Raw genomic sequence first — 19,154 nt, 5'->3', positions numbered from 1 at the left:
TATAATGCTTAGATCTAAGTGTGGATCTAAGCTATTGTGACTATAATAGTCAGTAGGTAATAATATGTATGAAGCGAAAAAGACATACATTTTTTTTTTTCATATAGGTTTCCTATACAATAATAATTATGTTGGAAGATTAATTATATAGGATCTCTACTCTATGAGTCTATGGCTATAAAATACTTTTTTTAGTGGCAACTCTGTTCTGTACAAAGCAACGCGAGTAGTGTCATTTTAGAAATAATTGCGTTTTCTAAAAGAAATTAATCTCAATTTAAACATAATATAAATACCATCCCGATGTGATAAATAGTTACGTTAATGGTAAATCTAAAGTATATTTGTTACATACAAAAACGTTGTTATTGGATTCGAGTTGGTATCTTCATACAATTTAATGTGTCAAAGTATACGGGCATTTATTGAGACCACAATAAATTAACACTAAATTATTTCTACTTAACGTAATGATAAAAGCTCGTTGTTAACGTTTTAATTTTTCGATAAATACCTTGCTTTTACCTTCATGTAATAACATTAATTAATAGTCTACCGTAATTTTCACATCTGGTACATTATACTCGAAATTCTAAATAAATCTAGCACATTTCTCCTACATAAGAATGAAAATTGCTATTTTTTCATCAATTTTAATATAATAAAGTACCTGCGAAGTTTTTTCGTTTTTGCCTATAATATTCTTGGTGGTGTTATCTATATTATCTTTTATATTTACTGTACGCCAAGAAAACATATAATAATTATCATTATTTTTTGTTTGTTTCATTGAAGTGCAGGTGTGTTGTGATGAATCTAACAAGTGAAAGAGTTATTTTTGCTCTTATAGAACAGTTAATGTGAGTTCAAAATGGCAAAAAAATCTGATAATACAGGGGGAAAATTGGTAACAGTTTCTGTTGTTGGACTGTCTGGTAAGTGGATATCTTTTCCATAAAATATTTTTATTAAGGTAATAAATTCTCACAAACCAATAGGACATATTTTGAAATAGAGATCATCATCTATGAAACTCAAATTAAACTATTTTATGTAATAATCATGATGAAATTGAAAAAGTCTCTTAAAAATTATGGTATGGATAGATAAAAAATAATCCACCCATACAGATAATGTTAAAAATGTTAATAAAAGTTTAAGTTTGAAAATAAGTTATACTTTTTTGAGCTATTCTTAACAACTGATGTAATTTTCTATAAAATTTTACATTTTACATAATATAAATTGATATCAAAAGTATAAAAAAATTCCAGAAACATTAATGTAGTAAAAAAACTGTCCTCTTGAACCTATCTATTACTAGCTGGAGTCTTTTACACTCACTTGATACCAGGTAAATGATTGCCCAGGTACTCATCTACATTATAATCTACCTCTGTAACAAAACTCATTTTTATGTGCTTAGCAGTTTTTGTATGACAGAGTAACAAATATCCTCACAAATTTTCAAATTTATAAGCTTAGTTAGATAAGATGATAAATAAATAATAAAGGAATAGATATGTATAGCTATTACATGAAATATAACCAGTCAATTGGCACCAATACTCTCCGTTACATCAGACTATTGTTATCTCATCTCACAGTTTGTACTTCCTGTCAAAGCTTCCTTTGGCACTTATCTGCTGTGATAATTTCAATGATTACTCTTGAGATATGTGGTTTATCATGTGATAAACGTCTCATCATTGTCTGATTCATCTCAAATTTGTTTTGAAGATAAAAGTCAATGAAAGAATGTAGATCTCATATGGGTGGCAATTGAGTTTGTATTTTGCATGTTGTTTTGGTTCTTTGTTAAGTAGAGCTAAATTATTTCCTTGCATCGGTTGTTTTTTTCATTATTGACTCTTAGTAAAATAAAGTTAAATGGTTAACTAACATTTTTAGATGTTTATTAAATTGATTGAATAATGAATTGAAAATGATTGAATACTAAATTTTCTCTAATAATATTTAGATTTAATTTATAATTAAATTGCATATTATCTATTCAATTTTTAAATTTATTGTAGTTTGTTTGATGCACTGGCATGTGCAATCCAAATTCCAATATTTTGATATGAATAAAGATGTAAATTGTATGAAATTATGTTACATATTTAAATACATTCCTATCCTGGTATGTACCATAGCGTTTTATTAATAATACTGAATTACTAATATAACACATTGCAATATTTCATTATCGAACACATGCAGGAAAAATATTATGTTTATTGGGAGAAAATTCAAAAAAAGTAAAATATAAAATATTGATAAGGTTATTTTGACCACCTCCTTGGTACAGTGGTCAACGCGTGAGCGTAGAATCGAGGGGTCCTGGGTTCGATTCCCAGTGGAGATGAAGAAAAAAAAATGTCTTCGGTCTGGCAGGACACAGAAAGCTGATCATTTACTTGTCCCTAAAGAAAATTGATCAGTGAAACAGATGTATAATGCATCTGCCCCTTACCCCACTAATACCTAGCTTTTACCTTCATGTGTGTAAACATGTTTCTTCACTTTTTATTCAATGTAAATACAATTTACAGGCACAGAGAAAGAAAAGGGCCAACTTGGCATCGGCAAGTCGTGTCTCTGCAACAGATTTGTTCGAACTGATGCTGATGATTATAATGTCGATCATATATCTGTGTTAAGTCAGGTAAGAATATTGTTATTATCTATACTTATTATTATAAAGCTGAAGAGTTTGTTTGTTTGAACGCACTAATCAGGGGAACTACTGGTCCGATTTGGAAAGTTCTTTCGGTGTTAGATAGCCCATTTAACGAGGAAGGCTATAGGCTATATATTATCTCGCTAAGACCAACAGGAGCGACGCACTGTGGGTAAAACCGCAGCGCACATCTAGTTATTGTAATAAAATAGCTTCCCACCAGTGTGTTTGATAGAGTTACTTATGATTCACCAAAATCAATTTACTACACACAAAATCAAATCTATTATATGAATTAGAATTTTCACTTAATTTATTTGTTCAGTAATTAAACTAACATTAATGTCTCCCCGTCATGCTCACTGTAAAGAGTGCGAAAGCCTTTTCTAAAAATATACTTAATGAATAAAATGTGTTTTAAATCATTCCTATAAATTTTATATATTCACATAAAAACGAAAAAGAAATTCAACACAAAGAGTAGGTTTTTTCATTTCATAAAAATGTAGTTCTCAAAATTTCGTCTGGAATTTGGCGAGCATCTATAAACTTTGTTGAATATTGAAGAATAATTTTAATCGTATGTACCGTTGGCACTTGGCTTTGATCAAGCCAGTGTAATCATGTGTAATGGATTAATTGGAATTGGATAATGAATATACATATATATATTTCATCTTGTACCTGAATACTATATTAGATGACTTAAGTTCTTTTTAAAATACGCGATGAGAATGTTTTAAAATTATCAATTGATTAATACATTCTGAGTTTAAAATTTATCGTAATAGAATACGTACGCTTTAAAGTTCAAAGCCTTTTCATAGCATCAAAAATAAGGCTACTTGACAATTTTCATTATAAGAATTGATACAGGTACATAATATAGCCAAAAATATGCCCTATATATCGTCATATACGTTTTTATTACGACATAGCACATTGTTTTTCTCCAATCCCAAACCTACGATAAAAATACGACGAATCTATTTTATCCATATAATTTTCACACATTTTCATACTCGAATTATAAAGCTATATTACCAAGTGTAACCTTGCACTCATTGTGCCGTGACCGCTGTCAGGCTGGTCTAGTGGAAAAATGACCAAGGGCCTGTAACTAATACCCATTACCATGCCGCGCAGTAGAGGGTACGAGCCGTGTACGCTTTTAAAATTTTAGTTACAGTGCTCCAAAAAAGGTTTCTTTTAATAAATAGCCTATTTAACGAAGGGAAAATTAACTTTCTAATAATTTTTAAATGCTGTAGCGTAATTTTTATTTCGGTCAATATTCTAATCATATCTTCTAGATTGAACAAATATTAGTTAACATTTCTATGCATATATTACGGACATAATATAAAATATAAATTATAAATAAACTAGCTGTCCCGGCGAACTTTGTACCGCCCTGTCAATGAATGTTGTGTTACCTTTTAGCTGAACTAATTAAGGCTTTGATGAACGTAATACAATGATACAAAATAAATATTTATATGGGTTGATAGGTAATAGTATTTTATTTTATTACTTCAAACACGTCTCAGAGAAAAATGATTGAATTTTAATAAGTTGTGCAGCATGGATTAACTCTTTTCATTATTAAACTGTTGTCGACCACGCCAACGTTTCATTTCACTTTAGTTGTGGTAATTATACCATTATCATTGGGCGATCGACGCTGATACAGTGGGTAACCATCGTTGCCTGTGATGGTCTCTGCCATCAATTTTCGTGGATACCTTTTGGTACACTCGCTGTCAACCATGCATGGTGTTTGGTGGTTGATTGTTTCACACGGTCCATGATAACAACGTCATGTCGGTCTGGATCGGTTTCAGGATTAGCAATCCCCGCACACTCATATATTTTATCTGCCCGAATCCTTTCGACTAACCAAATTAAAATGTGTGCATGCTGCAAGCCAGATTGTTGTCATTCGATTGAAAACATCCATCATTGAATAATCCCAAAGATGAGTTCCATTAATGTAACTCATCAGTGATCGGATTTTTTGCTTGAAAACACGTGTGGTGATGTCGTGCCGATCACTTGATATTTGTCCGGGAAGCAACAGTTGAACAATTTCCATCCATTTCATGTAATCCACATATAAATGTAATGAATAAATCTGGCCGACCATAATGACGAACATATTATGTCATTGCATCTTGTGCATATTCACTTGGGCTACCTGTGTATGTCGCCGGTAAAATAATCAATAGACCAACATTTTCTGCATCTTCTTCTGTGCTAATTGCATTGCATAAATGGATGCAATCTTCAAAACGCAATTTAGCTTGTTTATATTGTTGACGCAGTCGACGAAATCGCCACAAATAATTGTCAGAATTTTTACATTTTTATAGAATTTTTTCAATAATTAATCGAACTAACCTTCTTGGTTAGTTTCCCCACCAAAAATACCTTATTAATTTCTGAAAACACGCGTAAACACAAACATATAAGGAATTTTTATGTATCTGCTTTTATTGCACTTTTTAATAATTGATTTTAAAATAAATACAAACAATATTTATTCACCCTTTTTACTTTTTAATTATTTTACACATTTTTGAACGCATGAATGTCAAACATTATTTTCCGTATTTGACAGGATTGACAACTAATGACTGACATGTACGAAAATCAAAATTTTGGGAAAATATTTATTCGTCTAGTTTTTGTTGTTTTTATGATTTATTCTTCTATTCTGGGCGGTGACAAATCCAACGAATCCAAAACCATGAAAATTGGTTCAGCAGATCTCGAGTTATAAGTGTTGGAACATACAGACTTTCTTTTATATATATAGATAATCCAGTTTGTCGCATTATTAATTGCTCTATATACTTCACTTATATTGTGTTTGTGTATTAAAAATTTTTAAATATCCAGAAGAAAATTTTAAAGTTATTCTGTATACCTTTGCTGCAAATAATTACAAGAAATTAAATGAAAAATGAATCGTACATAACATAAATATGAAGGATAAGTATAATTTTTTTATGACTCCTGTAATAATAATATATGTACAATTTAAGAATTGATATCATATAAATAACGTACCTAGCTGTTCCGGGCTTCTTTCAACATTAAAAATATACCGTATATAAGCGAGTCCAGTTAACAAGCTAATGATGTTTAAACGACGTTTAACTTGTTGAGCTTAATTATGGTGTTAGTATTCTTACTAGAGCATTGGCTGGTATAGTTCCTACTTGTTAAATAATATATTGGAGACTAGACATTGCTACGGCTGTATAGAAACTACAAGTTGAAATTTGACGCTTTTAGGCAGAGCAATTATACCTGCATAGATTTCCATTAATCAAAAAGAAAACTAGCTATATTAGAACTACAAATTAAACAATGTTTTCATTATAATTCTAGATCAGTAACAATAGCTTAGATGATATTTCGCAACTATAACGAAGAGAATAACCATTGTCTTCGAATTATGCAATACAGTTAACCCGAAATAAAATTCAACGGCGCGTAGGAAAGTTCATTGTTTTATATGAATAAATGATAACGTAATATACAAAACAATTATGTAAACGAAATATTAAAGTATGATTTATCTTTTGAAAATGTAGGGTATTTTCGCAGTGTTCTGCTACGGAAGGGAGGTCGTGCAGCATCCCGTGTGCGGGCATCCTGTTTGAGAATATACTTAGGTGGTAGAGAATCGTGGAATAAAATTCGCAACTGAATATTATTTAATATGAATTAAGATAGGAATTGTGGTCAGAATTCTACTCTCTCTGTGATGATTCTCACGACTCACATAGTACACAGTACGTTCTTTTGCATACACCGCGAACTTGTTACATTTTATGCATAATACAATAAAAACAATATAACGTTAAGGCGACTCACTGTTTTTCCGTATATAAATAGAAATAAATTACTAATTCACGCGTGATACACATTCACGATTCATGTAGAATAGTCCGTATATTTGTGACCCTCTCTAAAATGCCGTAGATCTGTATGAAAACTTGAAAGGTCAGCGATAGCTATTTTTCCTGACGTACATGCTTGGAATACAAGGCTCTTATTCTCGACGTAACTACATCTAACATTAATTTGTACGATTCGTTATGTCCATTTAAAATACATGAATGTTGAAAAGAATGACCAACTTTTAAACAAATTATTTCTGTAAGCGGATTATCCGATTAGAAAAGAAAATGATTTACTAAGCCTCAAAAAATTCGTAATTTCTCTTCCACATAAAGAAAATTGTACAAGATTTATAACTTAACTCGATGTTACATAATGAGCCGTAACTTAAGAACTGTACAAAGCTAACAATGTAACTTATTATACGTTCAACAATAGGTTGTAGACGAAGCGAATCAATCGATTCAAGCGTAATCCGGCTTTGCTTTAATTCATGTTTTCAAAAGATCTTTCATTTAGTTTGATATATGATATTGATTCACAATGTTATCGTATTCGGTATCAGAATGGAAGAGCACGCAAATATTAATGTTCAGAAGTTCTGCATAATGAACATAATACATTGACAGTAACTGGAAAATTTCAACTTTAACTCTTATAAGATCAGTATAATATAGATTATAGACTACTTAAAATATATCTTTAACTTTGAATGTTTTATACCCCAGAGGATATGTTACAGACAAGGCGTTATGAATACTTTATCTAAAAATAATAGGTACATGTTTAGATTTATGATCCTCTTCAATTTAACACATTTAAATAAATAATTATTTTAGAAGCTTTAGTAACAGCGCTGTTATCACTTACTTCGTCTACCCAGCCAGATTTAGATGACAAGTATGATCGAGCCCACACTCGATGTACCTACGTTCAATAACGAATTGCTATCACTATACACGTTCACCAATAACATCGCTATTCGCTACTATTTTTTTTTTTTATATAAGAGGAAGCAACAGAGCAGACGCGTCACCTGATGTTAAGTGCACTGCGTCGCCCATAGGCACCAGCAATGCCGGGGACATTGTCAGTGCGTTGCCGGCCTTTAAGATAGGAGTACGCTCTTTTCTTGAAGGTCCCTAAGTCGTAACCGTTTGGAAACACCGCATGAGGAAGTTCGTTCCATAAAAACTATAAGACTATTCATTTCAGTCGGACTTCAGCGGTCGAGTGGTGAACAATGACCACTTTTTGTACTGGGGCGGGGTTCAGAAGGAGAACGATGAGCAGGAATTCAGGTTCGAGGTGCTCGAACAGACGGAGTTTGTGGATGATGCGTGCTTCCAGCCTTTTAAAGGTAAAGTTGATCTATATTTTGATTGGATATTGTTAACTGAGGTAAAGACATATTGAGGGATATAATTATATTTTCTGGATGTTTACATAAACAGAGAAACATAAGATTTAACTTTAGTTTTTGTAATACTTTCTTGAAGAAATTTTTATTAGGTTTACATTACAAAATGTAGGTATGCCTTACAGTTTGCACTACAGTAAAATCCTGAAAATATCAAATCTTGATATTTTCAGGATTTTATTGAAGTTTTTTTGTGCGTATTTATGATTCAAAGCTATATGTGATGAACGAACATTATGCAACTGCAACATTACACTTTTTTTGAAGCGGTGGGTAAGACGGAGGCGTACGTGAAACGGTGCGTGGCCACCAAACTGCAGTCCGCAGAGAAACTCATGTACGTGTGCAAGAATCAGCTCGGCATTGAGAAGGAGTATGAGCAGAAGTATATGCCTGATGGAAAACTGTCTGTGGACGGGTTCCTCTGTGTGTACGATGTGAGCCTCGTGCCTGGGAGGACTTGGGAGAAACAGGTAAGATTATTGACAACGAATTGTATGGAAATATTCTTCGTAGGGAAAATAAATAACGTTATATTGATGTGCTTTGTCGTTTATTCGGAAATATCTTCTACGAAAATATTCTAGGTAAATAATCTGCTTATTGTTATTTTTAATAGTCACCAGTTGTGCCAATTTATCAGCGAAAAATTCATTCTTTCATTTGTCATTGTCCACCAATCGATTTTTTAGTGTTGTGAAACAATCTAAATATCGATTTTCGCTATCAGTACACTGGAAATCATAGTTTCATATTAAGTAAGTATTTCAATTTATTCGACAAAATCTTTTCCAGAACGAAATAACAGCGGCCATCCTGCAGAACATAATCAAGCTTAAGAAACCTGTAGTTCTTGTAACATCTAAAAACGACGAGGCCTGTGAGCAAGGTGTCCGCGAGGCAGAGCGTCTAGTACAACGCAAGGAGTTCAAGGGCTCCATACCCATCGTAGAGACGTCCAGTCATGATAACGTTAACGTGGATCAGGCGTTCTTCCTGCTTGCACAGATGATCGACAAGACGAAGGCCAGAATTAAGGTAAATTTGTTCTGGTCGTATTTAAAAAAATAAAGCTCATGGACTGTGGTTTAGAACTTTATTTAAGGAAAAAAACTGTATATTGCCTATGTAACTGTATATTTAAGTATCCAAAAGATGTGTGTCGTCTTTACACAGGCATATAAAGCGCTAGTCTATAGCGTAATAATAACGCACAGATCGTTTACAAAAAACGCTCTTAACATATTTTTATTGTTTTAGGTTGCAAATTATGCCGAAGCCTTGAGGATAAGGAGAGAACATCTAGACTTCGTTACTGAAGCTTTCACGCAACTTATCAGGATACATGTGCAGGATCATAAGTAAGTTTGTTAAAAATTAAGAAAAAAATATAAGAATTGCTTTTAATAATGTATAAAAGTATTTTATAAATCTTTTCTATATTTTTAGGGAAATGTGGTCAGCTGCGAGTAAGCGATTATGCCATTATCCCGAATGGACCAAATTCGTACAGCAATTTGGCAATGATGGTACTCAGGTTGTCTTCCGTCGACATATACGCCGTTTGAAAGAGGAGCGATCGGCTAAAAAGCTTCGCAAGCAATTGGCGAAACTGCCGCAAGTTTTATCGAGAATGCAGCTATCTACTGAGGATTTGCAAGAGAAGTGAGTTTAATGTGCTAATAATGATAGTTTATTTTAGAAATAAAGTAGTCGAAAATCATTAAAATATGTATTTAAACATATTATAATAACTGAACACCTATAACCTATCAAGAATGAAGATCCATTGTTGAAAACAATAATCATTAGTGAATTTTAATATATCGCAAATAGTCTGACATACAGATTCTTCGGATGACATTTACTTATCTAAATATTATCTATCTCTCAATAAGGTACAAACAATATATTTTTTTACTGAAATAAATAATCTCTCCCACAGCGAATGGGGCGCCATAGTACGTCAGATACGCACGCACCGCGACTTCACGGTGTACTTCAGCGAGGGGCTTCGCCACGACTCCGCCTCGCCCTCCGCCTCCGAAGCGGACAGCCCCCTCCCGGCAGACACCACGTTAAGAGTGGGGGAAAGGGCTAGGTACCAGGTACGTGTGTAAATAACTGTAAAATTATGAAAAAAATAATAATATTTGGGTAAGTGATAAGGGTAAGTGTGTAAAAAAAGAACAAAAATCCAGCCCAACTTCTTTTTTTTGTACGTATTTGGAACATAAAGAGCGGGCCAGGTACCAGGAGCACATAGGTTTGTAGGCAATGATATGCTATAGTATGTCGGATCGCGAGGGGCTCCGCCTCCGACGCGGACAGCCCCCTGCCCGCAGACACCACGTTAAGAGTGGGGGAACGGGCTAGGTACCAGGTACGTGTGTAAATAGCTGTAAAGTTATGAAAAAAAAAACCTTAGACAGGAAAAAAAAAATAATAATAGGGTAAGTGTGTAAAAAAGAACAAGAATCCAGCCCCACTTCTTTTTTTTATGTAATTGGAACATAAAGAGCGGGCCAGGTACCAGGAGCACATAGGTTTGTAGGCAATGATATGCTATAGTATGTCGGATAGCGAGGGGCTTCGCCACGACTCCGCCTCGCCCTCCGCCTCCGATGCGGACAGCCCTCTGCCCGCTGACAACACGTTGAGAGTGGGGGAACGGGCTAGGTACCAGGTACGTGAAAATAAAGTAAAAAGCACAAAAGAAACATTCTAAAAATCGACCTCCCCCCTTCATTTTTAGTATTTGGAATCGAAAAAAAAAATCCTCCCCCCCTCATTATTTGTACCTATTTGGGACATTGCGTGCGGGCGAGGTAACAGGAGCGCATTGGTTTTTAAGCAATCATACACTTATGAGGCGCTATAGTACGTTAGATTATTATTGTAAATCAGTTTAAAACATCTTCAAAATCTATACAATTAATCGATTACACACACAACCTTATGTGTTCATTAGATTCTTTGTTATCAAAATATCTGTACTTTTAATGTGATTAAAATTATTTTTTATACGTGTTACAGACACTGGGACAATCACAAAAAATCCCGTACGAGATCTTGGATACGAACGAAGCTGCGTCCGTTTTCAAAGCGTACTTGCATGAAGCGCAAGAGAAACAAAGGAATTTGGAGTAAGTTGTAACTTTTATGTTTCTATATCAAGGTTTTTAGTATATAAATGCAATAATATTTGTTTTTCAAGCTTTATTTGCCGGTTACTTTTTAATTTCTTTTGGTAATTTCTTTTACCATCTGTGTTTTAACATACTTTTATACGATTTTTACTATCACCTTTTTATTTAGTCATGAACGTAATTTTTTATTCAGAATTTATAAAGACGAATTAGTACTAACAATAGTTATTATTTTTAGTTAACCATTTATATTTAGACACAAAGTACCTACTAGGGAAGCGCGTACAATCTTAGACCACATCTTAGCTTTCCATCAGGCGAGATTGTGATCAAGCGTTTCCCTATCTAGAATTTAAAAAAAAATCAGAAAATATTTTTTCACGAATTTTTTACTTACTTATTCATACACCAGATGGTGCCAACAATTCAAGCGGCTTCTAGAAGAGACCGGTTATGTCACGCCGGGTAAGCAACTGTCCGAAGTGCGCGTTTTATTGATGGGTCGAGAGTGTTATGAGGCGCTATCAGAGGAACAACAGCAGAGGGTGTACGATGAACATCAGAGGGAGATACAGAGACGGGCTAAGCACAATTTTCAGGTGGGTTTGTGTATAAAATTCAGATATTATTTTACAACCTTACTAATAAAAAGTTAAATTGGATAAATGGATAAATTTCAACCATTTTCTACCATAGATGTGTCCTGCTCTTGATCACATGAAACGTCAATCGTAAAAACATGACAGGTTATTGCAATAACTAATCCATTGTATAGCGAATGGGTAACATTTTATTAAACCTTAAGACCGTTAATGTATGAAAAGTATTTAATTTTTACAAAGTGAAAATATAAGCGCGTTGTTTCTATTCTGGGATGAGCAACCTTTTCCGAAATTTTCTATTATCATGGCGCAGTTCGTATGACTTTTGATTTCCACATTTGTTTTTTTAATGTATGTCTATACCAATTATTTTAAATAGTTTCCCACAATATAAATCTAAAATTTCTCTGTAATATTAAAAGTATCATCAAATTGTATTTTCGCCAAAATCTATATGTTTTTTTAAGTACAAGTTTTTTATAATGTACTCGTTACTTATACGCAGTAAAACTATATTAAATAATTTTTATTTTAGGAGCTATTACTGGAGCACGCAGACTTATTCTATCACTTCAAGAGAATATCACCAACCGGGACCATCACACAAGAGGACATAAAGGAAATCACTGATGTACTGCAAGATGACTTCCGGTATGTATTTTAATTTTAAATAAGGGCTGATTTTTCAATCCTTGGTTAAAACTTATTCATCGAATAACATATTACACTACCATTTCAAAAATTGTCCGTATTTGACAGTTTACAGGTGACATTTTAATATATTCGTGTAATACTTTATTGGTCGGATAAATTTTAACCAAGGATTGAAAAATCGGCTCTAAATGTGTTGAAGCATTTTATTATACAACAAGATTAATTATTACTCCTAGCTTTAAATATTTATTGTTGTGCACATGTTGTGCTTTTCTGATGTTAAATTGTTTTTTGGGATTTCTGTGACTGTCACAATTCATCGTTTTTATTTATGTAACACAAATTTCGTTTATGTTGTGCTATTTTTTCGTTCTTTGAACATAACATACGATACTTACGGCATAATATATTCGAATTTCCTGTATCAAAACTATTTTATTCGTCCACAGATACAAAATGCTGGACCGCATGGAGCAAGACAGGAAGCTGATGCTGTTCCAACACCTTGGGTTCGTGCACTGCCCCATGAGGGAGCACTGCCCCGCCGGGGCAAACTGCCTCGATGCCACGCTGCCCGTCGTGCTCAACACTAGAGTGGGGTGAGTGACAGACAGACGGACATATACACAATTATAAGTAATAATTTATATATAACAAGTAACAAGTGAAATTCTATAAACACGAATCTTTTTTGCTTCGATCACAGTATCACGCGTGAACGGCTGGACCGGTTTCGATAATTATTTTTTGTTATTATCAGGAGAAGGATCTTATGAAAGAAAATCTTGAGAAATATGCTCAATAAATACAAAAAAATGAAGAAAACTTAACAACTATTTAACTTCATGCGTTTGACAGATTGTGCTAAGACAAGACAACGTTTGGTGGGTCAGCTAGTAGTTTATGAAAACTATGAGACACGCTCAACTATGTAATTTAATTATTGTATTGTCACTGATCCTTGATAAGTGTAAAAGTTTGAATTAAATAATGTACGTACATAATTTATACAAATGTTTAAATTAATTTTCAAAAAACTAAATTAAGTTAATAGTTAATATTGTTATATTATAAAAACAGATCGTTGACGTCAACGGGCGAGTCGCAGTGCCAAGCGGGCCCGCCGGCCGCGCCTTGGGCTCTCACTACGGACTCCAATCAGATTAACGTCATCATATTGGGAGTAAGTTAATGGACTTATTATAATAAATTTTATATATATTATTATTTTATTTATATATATACCTATTCTTTGTATAGTCACATAAAAAAACACAAATTTTAAACAAAAACAGGACATTATAAAATGCTTTATTAATATGTATCAAGATATTGCCAAAAAAAACATTTTTTACGGTTTTATAATTTCAGTCTTCTATTATAATGGATATATCAATAAATTGAAATGAACATGAATTGGTCGATTTTACAAATAATTCAATGTACAACTATATTCACATACATTTTTTTTAAGTTGCCCTGAAATAAATGATTTATATAATGTAAACAGGTGGATGAAATAGCATCGGAGTTCGGCAAGCGTCTCATAGCCGGGTGTGACGGTGACAAACGTGTGAGCGTCAACGGTGTAGCGTGGCGTTTGGATCAGCGGCGTCATACTGACGTGTTAAGGGATTATGCACCTAATGGTACGTGGAAAGAGTAGTACTGACCTAATGGTAAGTGCATGGCCAAGTGTAGTAGAGGCGATTATTGTAAAGCAAACATTTTGCAATATGTTGCATCAAGTGTCTCATGGCCTGGTGCGACGGCGGCACAACAACGTGCTAAGGGATTATGCACCTTACGGTACGTAGGGGACGAACTGCTATATGGGCTATTATTTCTCAGCAAACATTTTGATAAATGTTGCATCAAGTGTCTCATAGACAGTTGCGACGGCGGAACAACAACGTGCTAAGGGATTATGCACCTTACGGTACGTGTGTGGGGTACAGCTGTAGGGTCGATTGTTGCTCGGCAAACATTTTGAAATATGTTTATTCGCAATCTTGGCTTCAGAGTTGGACTCTCAATGTAAATGCAAAACAAATGAAATAGTAAAATATTTGTAAACTATGAAATCTTTCTTACAGGTTATTTCTGTGTATATCAAGATCAAGAGTCATTCGAATTTATAAGAAATTGTGCTGAAAAGACACTCCTGTCGAGTCTAGAACAAGAAGATAAATTACCCTTTCAGGTACTTTTTTTTGACTGTTTCTAATAAGCTTAGAATTGAAATTTAATATACTTGAAATAATAAACATTTTTTTATTTAATAAGTTACATTTTAAATCTTATTTTTTAGACAGTAACTATAGAGTCTTATAATAGGTACTTTTTTCTATGATACAGGGATTACCATTGGTGGTTATATTCGTTCAAGACGACGGTATGGATAAGAAAGAGGTCGCTCGCTTACAAGAGGAGGGGCAGAATCTTGCTGATAAGTGAGTTTGATATTTTTTGCATTTATTATCTGGTTGTCATTCATAGTAGTGGTAGTAGTTAGACTCGAAATAAATATTTTATTTTCGCTATTTAAGACTTTCTCTATTTAAGGCTATAGACAGTAAGTAATGATAAATTAAAATTGATAACAGATGATAGTATATTATCTGTTACATCTTCACCTTACACTAATATGTGGAGATCGTAATGACTTCTTTATACAATTTTAAGCTATTGCATAGCTCCTATCGCGGGCCTTGAGCGCGGGGACCGAATCCAGAAATTCCGTAACGAAAAAACCTCACGCTCCCCACTCCGACGGGCGGAGGTGTGGCTTGAAGGCATAGCATGCAATAGCTTTACCGCGGCAGTCCCCGAGTGACACACGTCATTTTTGTTTATCTAATAAAACATCGTGTTTCAGCCTACACTGTTCATACATGGAGGCGTCAGTCGGCGAGCTCGGTACAGAAGCGTTAACAGCAGATGCTGTACAAGAGCTAGTTCGCGCGAATCGCGACAAGGCGAGCTATGCGCACCTCTACCGTGACTTGATTGTGTGCTACGACGCGGACATACGGTGCGTATAGTGTGTACATACATACACGTATCACACGCATACATATACGCAAGTACACATGCATACATGTATTACACGCACACACACATATCGCCGTCCCCGGAGAATAAAATGATAATCGCCATTATCATAGTTTTATTGTTATGCGATATTTGAAGGCTTTTTTTTTTTTTTTTTTTTTTAACGTGAGGAAATTCTCATGAATACCGGCTGCTTCGGGGGCAGCAGCAGGGTTATGTCAGACTCATACTGACTAAAACCTCACGGTGGCCTACTTCCGCGCAAGTAAAGAGGGGATCCCGGGATCTCCGGTGGGAACGCTCACGGTACCCCTCGCGCGCCTGCCATTGGCAATCCACTCGTATGTAGTCGCGAACTACCCTACGCGCATGCCGAGCACTACGACAGACAGCAGCCACAACAGTCTGTCGCCCTCCTCACGTTGCCTATTGAATGAGCGCAGCCCCCGCCGCACACACTCTGCAACGATATTTGAAGCCTACGGTAGCCTAATACATCTATACAATTTTGTTTTGTAATTTTTCTCCTGTAATCCACAAAGTTATAAGATATAACAATAATATTCACTGCCTTTTCCCAGAACATATTCGTACTAGAAAATAAAGATAGTATTACGATAGTGAAAAAGTTTCTCTACTCTTAATGTGATAATAGTTATTACAATAATATTTTCGGAAAAACGAATCGGCGAAATAATGACGAACGCCCATTATCATTTAATTCTCTTAAAAATATGTTTTGGCGCCATTCGTATGACCATGTACATTATGATCACGATGATGATCAGGAAGACTGATTTATATTACTTTTTATTGTCTTCATTTTTTAATGTAATGATAGTTGATTAAATTGAAATAACTCACTAGCATTCAAAATTCAGATTCTACTACAGTGTTCATAAACGTCAGCATGGTTATAACGAAATATTTTAAGATATAAAACTTCCAAAGTTCAATCGAGAACAAACAAATACCTCTAATTACAACTTTTTTAACATCTTCCCTAATTACAGGATAATGGTGTGCATGTTCTGCGACGACCCGTACTCGCCGGACCGCGTGCTCAGCCCCCTACTGTTGCATCGAGCTTGTTTCCTCACGGGCGATAGGTCGATTGTGATTGAGACCTTTCTGGGCGATTCTAAGCGGAAAGTTGAAGTGAGTAAAAGTTTTTTGTAAAGCAAAGCGTCTTGTATCATTACGAAGTATTGGTAATCTTCTGTTATATAAACTTTATCGACAAATAAATGCCTTATAGTCGAGCCAATTTAATAGGCAACATTTGACGTCTATCAATTTTATCTTCATAGGGTGGTAACCTGCTTAAAAACATCGATTAAAGTAAATTAATCGATACGGACTTGAAACATTTGTCAATCGAACTTGAAACACCATGTCAATAATTTATGATAATTTTTATTCCCAAGTAATCAATGCATTCGATTCTAGATGTCAGATTTCGATTTTTAGAGTAACGTCTCTGGTATTTAAAAAGAAAAAAGGTTTATTGACACAAAATTGTAGCGACGTCAGTTCTTTGAATCAGAAATTTTTTATTATGTTTAGAATGGTTTATCAGTAAAATCAAATCCTAAAATTACTTGTATCGGTCATTATTATTATAAATATGTAATCATAATTGAAAAAAGTTAAGCAAACGTGCAGTTCTAACAAAACGAAATATCATGTTATTCTATGTCGTCTTTACTAGGTTACGTTGTTGAATTTTGTTGAACTGTCAAATGTTGCCTATTAAAATGGCTCTACTATAATAAAATTGTAAGCGACGAATTTCAATTTTCTTGTAATACATATATATATAATCGAAAATAAAATCCAGAAATAAAATAAGTTTTACATGATTTTCCCGAAGTGTAGATTTTTATTGATTAACCCAAGTAGTCGCGTATCATAAAAAGTATGGTTGTATGTTTTGTTGATTATTTTAAATGGAAAATATATACTAATGAAGATTTATAAGTAAATAAACAGATTTTTTAATTTATTTGTGTACTTTTTCTTGTTTTAAAAATTGTATATAGGTAAACCAGAATCTGATGGCAATTAGCGAAATCAAAATTTTGAGTGTGCAACCATAGGGAAAATGGACTGAACGATTTTGATACTGCTTATTTTTTATTTTGTCCTCAATATCATTAGTCACATTACATAAGTGGACAATACTGTACTTAATAATGAGATATCCACTTAATATTATGTAGGTACATACTTACATGTATAATATACAATTATACATATTACTTTTATACAGGTAATACATAATTATTATTATTTATACATACCTATATTTGTATATTCATAACCAGTATGCCATGTGAAAATATCAATATTATAATGATAATGTAGTTCAAAACTGCTTATAATTTTTTATAAAATAAAATAAAAATAAAATAAAACTATGTTTATTTTCGTAAGTAATAACAGATACACACATTATAAAATTGACTTGGACAGCTTGGACTTGATGAATAGCCGTATTGGAAACTCCTGTAATAAGTTTTCATAAAATTATATTCTAATCAACAAACAATATTATAGTTACCTACTTATAATATTTTTAATTTAAAGTATCAATACGGGTAAGTCCAATTTACCAATAAAATCTTAAAAATTGAAAATTGTGATGTGTTTGACCCTTCTTCATCGAATGTTTTTCTATACACATTATAAACAACACCTCTTGCTTGTGATCGCAGCGGCTTTTTCGACATTTTCGAAGATTTTTTAGACAAAATCCTAAAAATTATTCATCAACTGAAAAAAAGACAAATAATTTGACAACCAATTTGATAGTTGTCAAATAAGTTGCCACATGAAAATCTTTTATTTCTGAAATATAAATATGCCATCAGATTCTGGTAGACCTTATACCCTTGTAGACCACGCGACTACTGTAGGCATTTATTTGACATTTTAAATGATATGGTAGGATTGTCATTAGAATAGAAAGAAATGTAACAATATGTTTTCTATTATAGGTTATAATATCTAGTTTCCACGGCGCCAGTCAGTTCAGAGAAGAGTTGATACATGGTTTTATTCTCATCTACTCTGCTAAGAGGAAAGCCAGCTTGGCTACTTTGAAGTAAGTGCAAAGTATTGAATATTGATTTAATTAAACCACGGCTTGGTTTTGTTGCAACATAAGCTGTTTCAAACATAATTATTGTTAAAAGTAAACTATCTTGTTTCTATATTGTAGGTTTTTATATAACGTTTATAAAAGCTTGTACATTTTTGTGTCTCTAAAAAAATTATAATAAAATCAATGATGTACTTGTATTATCAATTAGATATACTAAAATACTTTTATTTAGTCAGGTAGTAAACATTCTACATTCTACATTTGTCACATCTTGTTTGTGTTTGATTGTTTGTAAACTGTTATTATTTAATCATTGTCTAGCAATGTTATGATAGTTAGATGACGCTTGTCTTCTCCTGAAATCATTCGTAAATATGTACACAAATGAGTTGAAAGTTAAAGTATCTGTAGTTAGTTGTGATACAGTTTCCTTGGTGTTTAAACGCAATTGAATCATGTTAAATACATCTGAAGATATTGAGAAGTGCGTGAAATAATTTTATGAGCTAAGAGTGAATACGAAATAGTAATTTTGTTGTTGTTTTTGGATTATATAATTATTTAAAAGTAGGCT

General features: G+C 33.4%; 1 protein-coding gene across 1 annotated transcript in view; it reads left to right on the top strand.

The window, feature by feature from the left end:
- Nucleotides 1–216: 216 nt before the first annotated feature.
- The window catches only part of LOC123703413 (rho GTPase-activating protein 190), a 40,971-nt gene continuing 22,033 nt past the window's right edge, over nt 217–19,154 (top strand). Inside the window, exons 1-20 of the mRNA XM_045651373.1 lie at nt 217–327; nt 796–935; nt 2,556–2,668; nt 7,811–7,955; nt 8,283–8,488; nt 8,811–9,053; nt 9,276–9,376; nt 9,465–9,680; nt 9,961–10,123; nt 11,052–11,161; nt 11,577–11,763; nt 12,302–12,417; nt 12,870–13,019; nt 13,501–13,603; nt 13,931–14,069; nt 14,517–14,623; nt 14,779–14,873; nt 15,299–15,454; nt 16,488–16,632; nt 18,474–18,580. Of these exons, the coding sequence (XP_045507329.1) occupies nt 872–935; nt 2,556–2,668; nt 7,811–7,955; nt 8,283–8,488; nt 8,811–9,053; nt 9,276–9,376; nt 9,465–9,680; nt 9,961–10,123; nt 11,052–11,161; nt 11,577–11,763; nt 12,302–12,417; nt 12,870–13,019; nt 13,501–13,603; nt 13,931–14,069; nt 14,517–14,623; nt 14,779–14,873; nt 15,299–15,454; nt 16,488–16,632; nt 18,474–18,580 (2,666 nt within the window). The 5' untranslated portion in view covers nt 217–327; nt 796–871. The remainder of the gene's footprint in view (nt 328–795; nt 936–2,555; nt 2,669–7,810; nt 7,956–8,282; nt 8,489–8,810; nt 9,054–9,275; nt 9,377–9,464; nt 9,681–9,960; nt 10,124–11,051; nt 11,162–11,576; nt 11,764–12,301; nt 12,418–12,869; nt 13,020–13,500; nt 13,604–13,930; nt 14,070–14,516; nt 14,624–14,778; nt 14,874–15,298; nt 15,455–16,487; nt 16,633–18,473; nt 18,581–19,154) is intronic.

This window comes from Colias croceus, chromosome 26 (genome assembly GCF_905220415.1).
Source record: "Colias croceus chromosome 26, ilColCroc2.1".
In the NCBI taxonomy this organism is placed as follows: Eukaryota; Metazoa; Arthropoda; class Insecta; order Lepidoptera; family Pieridae; genus Colias; species Colias croceus.
Note: the sequence above shows the minus strand (reverse complement) of the source record. Positions and strands in the feature narration are given on the sequence as shown.